This window comes from Lutra lutra, chromosome 8, assembly GCF_902655055.1.
Source record: "Lutra lutra chromosome 8, mLutLut1.2, whole genome shotgun sequence".
Classification (NCBI taxonomy): Eukaryota; Metazoa; Chordata; class Mammalia; order Carnivora; family Mustelidae; genus Lutra; species Lutra lutra.
Genome location: NC_062285.1, coordinates 133,109,633 through 133,116,464, shown reverse-complemented (window position 1 = coordinate 133,116,464; position 6,832 = coordinate 133,109,633). Strand labels below are relative to the sequence as shown.

Below are 6,832 nucleotides of genomic sequence, written 5' to 3'. Positions count from 1 at the left end.
GCAGCAAGGTGCAGAAAATATGATATGGTGTACTGAGCTCTGGATCTAACACTTTTTAGGGGCAGTACTTAACCAAGTTTCAGGTTCATGTTCATCATCAATGAAACCGAGATCATGGTATTTACTCTGCCTACACCAACAACTTCAGAAGGGGTCTGTGAACGCCTTGTGCGAACTGTAAAGCTCTTAAAGCATCAGGTGTTATTACCATGATTAGGAATGCGGTAATAATTATGATTAGTCTTTCAGAACCGGGGAGAGCCGTGTAGTGGTGGCTTCATTCCTGGACCTTCCAAGTCGAGGTCCCCTTTCTTCTGCGAGAAGAGGAGCAGGCTAAGAACCTTCCACGGCGCCGCTTTCCTCGCCTGGAACCCTCGCGGCCACCTGAGCGAACTCGGGTCGCAGCTTCGCACCACTGGCCCTCCCTAACCCTTAGGCCTCTCAAGCTCCGCCCGCCCTGGGCTGTGGCCCCGCCCCGAAAGCGCAAGCTCCGCCTCCTCCGCGCGGGCCGGCACTCCAGCGGCGCGGAGCCTCCAGGACAAGCCCTCGGCCGGGCCGGAGATTCCCGAACTCCCCCGATCTCTTCCCGGCCTCCCTCGGACGCCCGGAGCGGAGGCGGCGGAGATTGCCGAGGGGCGCTGGCCCCGCCCCCGCCCCGCCACGGCCTCCCGCGCGGGTTGGAGTCCCAGATCCCGGTCCCTCCCTCCTCCTTTCTCTCCGCCCGCCTTCCCGGGGCTGCCACAGTGGCGGGTCGGAGGCTCCCGGCCAGTCAGCTCGTTCCGGCCCCCGGCCCCTCCTCCCCCACCCCCCAAACAAACAGCCCTCCCCACGCCTCGGGAGCCCGGACCGCCCCCTTCCTCCCTCGGCCCGGCGTGTGGCGAGGGACAGTGTGAAGGAGCGAGCGCGGGCCGGCGGGCGAGCTCCGTGAGTGCGAGAGGCGGGGCGCGCGGCGGGCCGGGCCGGGCCGGGGTCGCGTGTGCGCGTGGGGGCGCGAGCGAGTGCCCGTCGCGACCCGCCGGCCGCCGCGAGTGAGCCGTCGGCGAGCGACGAGCGGCCACCGCCAGCCGCCGAGGGGCGCCGGGCCCGCGCGCGCGCACGCACGCACGCACGCGGGGGCGGGGGCAGGCGCGCGCCCGCCTGTCGCGACAGTCGGGGCCGAGGCCCAGGGGGAGGTGGCCTGTCGCGGGTCGCCCGGCTCCCGGAGGCGAGGGGGGCGCGGGCGGATGGCGGAAGGCGCCCAGCCGCAGCAGCCGCCTCAGCTCGGGCCCGGCGCCGCTGCCCGGGGGATGAAGCGGGAGTCGGAGCTGGAGCTGCCGGTGCCCGGAGGGGGAGGAGACGGAGCCGAGCCCGGCCTGAGCAAGCGGCCGCGCACCGAGGAGGCGGCGGCCGACGGCGGCGGCGGGATGCAGGTGACCGCGCGGGACGGCGCCCCGTTACGGCGGGGGTGCGGCGCGGGGGCCGCGAGGGCGGCGGGGGTACCGGGGCCGGGAGGGGGAGGGCCTCCGGGGGTCCTGGCTTGGAGGTGGGAGGGGGCCGGTCGGGGCCTGGTGGGGAAGGTGGGGCGGGCTCCCCCGGCTTGGAGACGAAGAGTGCAGGAGGATCTCTGGGTGTTCAAGAGGGTCCCGATTCCTGGGGGTGCGAGGGGCTCGACGCGTGAATAGGTTTTGGTGGGGAAATCGAACATGGTTGAGGCGGGTTCCATTTCTTCAGCCCCTTCCTTAGTTCCTTGGGGTGGAGTGGAAGCCGGGAGATCCTGGGTCTGTTGCCCAGAGAGCCGCTGCACTGAGTCGAGGACGGGGCGGGGGGCAGGTGGGGGTAGTGGTAGAGACTTGAATCACACCGTTTTGGCAGCTCTAGACACACGCGGAGATGGGGCAGGGGAGCGGCGTTATAAGGGAGGGAGTGAAAAACGAGAAAACTCCTCGAGAGCCCAAAGGGGATGTGGCTTAGCTTGTGGGTTCAATCAGTTACACAAGGCCTGTGAGAAGTACCAGGAGTTTGGTAGTGGTGTGGGGACACCGTGGTGCTCGGTCTCATTAAGTTTGTGGAGCAATGCTAATGAGTCTGGAGAGAGACACAGGACGGGCCCCTCCTTCCTTTGCCAGTTACTTCTTACAGGCGGGCCGAGGATGCCGACCCGCTCTTTAATGTCCTGGGGTATAAAATAAAATTTGTGGGGCCGTTGGGAGACTGGATTCTGAGTTGCGGACTCAAGGATAAGCTTGTTGTTTTGGGTAGGGAATGGGAAAGGTAGTGATGATGTCAGTTGGCTTTGTAGTTTGAAGAAGAGCTGAAACCTTCGGACCTTTTAGGATTTGGTCTCCGTTGGGAGAAGAGTTGCTGTGAAATGGTGGAGCAATTGTTTAGAGACCTGCCTAATTCTCTTAGAATCATAGAATGTTAGAGATAGAGGGGACCGGAGACATCATCTTTTTCAGGGGTTCTTCACCTGGATAGCCTTGGAAGAGTCTTACGTTGAGTAGTTTACATGCACTTTTTGGTGCTGGTGGGGAAGTCAGTAGCTTTCATCTTTGTGGGTGGTTTTTTTTTTTTTTTTTTTAAATTTGTTTTTTTGTTTTTGTTTTTTCTTTTTTGGGAGGGGATTCAAGTCTCCAAATGTTTTAACCACCCCATTGTGTAGATGGGGACTCAAAAGTCCAGAGAAGACTAGTGACTTGTCTAAGGCCACCCAGTTAGCTGGTAGCAAAACTAGAACTAGAAGCCTAGTCTTCTAATTCCTATTCCTGTGCTCTCTCCATTACACCACTCTTGGAAATCCCTGCAGTGCTAAAAGACTTCCTGTGCTCCGCTCCCAGCTTTTGAAAGCTCTGCCTGACTTCCTGTGTTAGAGACCGAGCTGTATTTAAGCTGGCATGTTTGCTGTGCGCTTTTGGGTCTCCTTTGCAGAGGCCACTCAGTTACTTGTGTTCATTTGGGTAAAGTGACCCTCTTGCTGTTTATTTTTGAATTCTTTTGTTCTGTTTGTCTGCTCTTGTTCTCCATCAGAACTCTTGTCAGGCAGAGTGATTGTGAGAATTAAAAGCTCAGGGCTATGGAAAAAATATTGAGGAACACGGGGAGACTTCGGGTGATGTGGGTTAACATCGGCTGATCAGAAGAGGTGACTGGAGGTGGGTGCTGGTGAGCACTGTCTGTTTGGTGCCTGGGTAAATCTGTATATGTCTGTATTCATTCATTGTTTCTGTCAATCATGGTTAACAGACACCCCCCTCTCTTTCCTCTCCTTTCCTCCTGGGGCCCATTATTTGCTGTTGCCTTCAAATTGGCCAAGGATAATAGTATTTGGAAATGGAGCAGTGTGTAGGGACTTTGGAGTATTCAGAGGAAGGAGTGGATTAGGCCCTTTGGGTGCAGAACTATCCCACAGAGAATCTTCTTCTCACTCTGTGTGTGTGTGTATCTTTATTTTTCAGGTCATGCGTTCTCATTGCTGTAGTTCTCACACACCATGTCACATAGGTGTTCAGATCATCATTGATCTAGCCCCCTGCCTTCAGCTAGCTGTAAGCTTCTGAGAAAAATCCCTTCTTTTGGGGCCTCTGATTCCTTAGCTGTAAAATAAAGGGTTTGTATAGGAGGACTTCTAAATCTTCTAAAAAGTATAAGAAGTTCCCTGACCTTAAGGTGCCTGGTGTTTCCAGTCTGGGTGGAGAGACAAAAATGGTGAAAAATTTAAAAAACAGCATGCACTTATGTATATGTGTGTGTGTATGCGCGCACGCGTGTGTGGTGTATCTGTGTGAGAGAGAAAGTTCCAGAGAACAGGAGCAGAGATACCATGGGGTGGATGCATGTCACAAGTCACTGCACAATTTAGAGCCAAAGTATGCCAAGGATTTGTGCCAGTGGGTCCAGAAGAAGGAGATGATCATTCCTGCTGAAATGGTCAAGGAAGGCTTTAGGCAAGGTTGACATTTGTGGTATGTTCTGAGTAAAAGAGAAGTAATGCTACCGAAAAGATAAAATTTAATGCTGGGTGACCCACACCTCGAGTACTTTGCTATATCATTTTGACAACAATGGTAGGATAGTTAATGGTCATTTAACTAATGTTTATTGAGCAGCTGCTATGTGCCAGGCTCTGTTTCACAGTGTAGGAGACATGGCCATATATAAAACAAAGACTCCGCTCCCATGTAACTAATAATCTCATAGAAAGAAACAGTAAAGAAAGCAACAACTGTTATTAAGGGGAGGTAAGTGCCAAGAAGCAAAATAAAGCAGGGAGGGGGATGGAGAGTGAAGAAGATGGTTAGGAAAGACCTCTCTGATGGATGACCTTAGAATGAAGTGAAGGGAGGGAATGGACCGTTCACATACTTGAGGGAAAGGGGTTCAGGTGGAGGAACTGTGGGAGCAGAGGCATTGAGAAAGAGGTATACTTGATGTGTCTGAGAGCAGAGGCCAGTGCAGCTGGAGCAGAAGGAGCGGCGGAGAGGCAGATGACTGTGGCAGTGTAGAAATGCCCATGGGCCCTGTGCAAGTAGGCACTTAAACAGTCTAGAGTAGCCAACTTTTTTAGTATATGGGTTGGTCTTAAAGCACGTTTGTTTGTTTTCCTTATAGCTTAATACAAATGGAGTTTTTCTGAGGTCATAGCTCCTTCTAGGAAGCCTTCCCTGACAACTTTCACACCAGTCAGACTCTCCTCTGGCCTCCTCTTATATGGATGCTTAATTGTACATCATCTTGTGGTGTTCCTTGTTTTATTCATGTTTCCCTAGTGAGACTGTAAGCTTCTAGAAGACAGACACTATATTCTCTTTGTTCTCTCCTTTGTGATACCTGACAGTGTTGGGTACAAAATAAACGCACACTTCCTGTGAAGTTGAAATTTACTTTTCACGAATGATTAGGGGTTGGAAAAAAATCAAGAAATTTAGGGGTGAGAGTTTATTTTTTTATTTTATTTTTTTTTTTTAAAGATTTTATTCATCTATTTGACAGAGAGAGATCACAAGCAGGCAGAGAGGCAGGCAGAGAGAGAGGAGGAAGCAGGCTCCCCGCCAAGCAGAGAGCCCGATGCGGGGCTCGATCCCAGGACCCTGAGATCATGACCCGAGCCGAAGGCAGCGGCTTAACCCACTGAGCCACCCAGGCGCCCCAGGGGTGAGAGTTTATGAAAATTCCTCAATCTTCTGAGTGTCAGAGGATTAACTTTTTTTTTTTTTTTTTTTTTTTTTACAGACAGAAGTCCTTTACTGAGGTTAATTTCCCAAGGCTGACCACTACATGGAAGTACAGCTCAAAGCTGTAGATTCCAAAGCTGAACCCTGTTGAGTTATAGTCAGGAAGCTTTTGGAGTAAATCATTACTTCCCAAAGTGGGCATAGAGGACACGAGAGAGTCTGTGGTGCTTCTCTTACAATTCTTCGGCTAAGAAGGAACCGTAGAGGAGTGAGAGGAAGGATTGTGCCTTTCGCTTCATGTGGACAGAAGAGGAGTTAGCACAGCCCTGGAAACAGTATAGAAATCGAGAACCCTGAGCGGGGGAGGAGGGAAGAGCAAATTCAACCTGAAAATTGAAGTATGGTTTGAGAAATGTAGTTAGTTGTCAAAGAGGGTGCTGGAAATGCTAACCTGGTGAAAAGTGGAATGAGTTACATGTGTAGGTGTGGGCGGTTCATTTCACTGTGAGCAAGTCTGATATGTGTGGAACTTGGGCTTTATAAAACATCCTGGGGAGTCCGTTTCCTTCCGTCAGCTCTTCTAGTGAACGTAAACAATTTGATGATCAAAAATTCAGTTTTTGCGCAACTTTCTAGGAACTTAGCTGCTATATAAATAAGGCAAGGTGCACCTTAATTATGACTTAGAGCTTTCAGCAAAATCCTTTACGGCTGCGAGATGTTGGTATGTGATTATTATACGGCCAGCTAACTGCTTCTGACCGTCGAGCCGTGAATCCAGTTTAGTGAAGTGGGTTCGAGTCGTAAATCCAGTTTAGTGAAGCGGGTTCGGCATTTGTTATTCTGGTAGTAGGAAAGCTTTTTTCCTGGTCTTAGGGTAGAGGTTCCAGGTAGTCTGTGATTTCTATGCGTATGCTACAGTTCTTGAAATAGTTTATCTTCCCATTTGCTTCTTCCTGGGTTTCTTTCCTCTTAGGTGCATGTCTCTTTGGATTCTTGTTTGGGTGTTTGGTGCTGATGCTGGACATGGTGCTACTATTTGAGTAGAGCTATAAAAATATTGTGCTTTCCTTTCTAGTAATTTCATGAATGCTGTCTCACAAAAATTAGGGAATTTTTTTGTTTCTACTTATCTTAGTCTCCTAGTGCATCATAACAAAATACCAAAGACTGGGTGGCTTAAACAACAGAAATTTATTTCTCACAGTTCTCGAGACTAGAAGTCCCGAGATCAAGGCGCTGGCAGATTCGGTTTCTGCTGAGGAGTTCTCTTTCTGGCTTCTCACTGTGTTCACATGGCCTTTTCTCAGTGTGTGCTCCTGGACAGAGAGAGATCTCTCTCTGCCTCTTCTTAGACGGGGACTAATCCCATCATGGGGGTCCCACCTGTATGACCTACACTAAACCTCATCACCTTCCAAAGCCCCCCTGCCCAGTACCATCACCCTATGGGCTAGGGCTTCAACATACTAATTTCGTGGGGAGACAGATGTTCAACGTATAATGCCACCAGATCTGTAAACAGTGTAGATGGAGAAACTGAGGCACAGTCACTTTAAAAATTACTAATTTTTTTCAAGCCTCACAAGGAAAGCCTGTGAATGTAACACTCGGAATGTCTTTGAGAAGGAGGAGGACGGATCTGAATTCAAAGTAGGTCTATTCTTTAGGGTGACTCACGA

The 6,832-nt window shown here is 51.1% G+C and overlaps 1 protein-coding gene across 17 annotated transcripts in view; it reads left to right on the top strand.

Annotated features, from left to right (window-relative positions):
• Positions 1-1,010: 1,010 nt before the first annotated feature.
• The window catches only part of RBFOX2 (RNA binding fox-1 homolog 2), a 272,690-nt gene continuing 266,868 nt past the window's right edge, over positions 1,011-6,832 (top strand). For 4 of the 17 annotated variants that reach the window (XR_007129530.1, XR_007129531.1, XM_047742404.1 and 1 more), the window contains exon 1: positions 1,019-1,409. Coding sequence is in view for 15 of the 17 variants with exons in the window: in XM_047742404.1 (XP_047598360.1) it covers positions 1,224-1,409 (186 nt within the window). In the remaining 2 variants the exon portion in view is untranslated. Of the gene's footprint in view, positions 1,410-6,832 lie in introns of all 17 variants that reach the window. The other 13 variants (XM_047742408.1, XM_047742395.1, XM_047742392.1 and 10 more) reach the window with 8 other exon arrangements.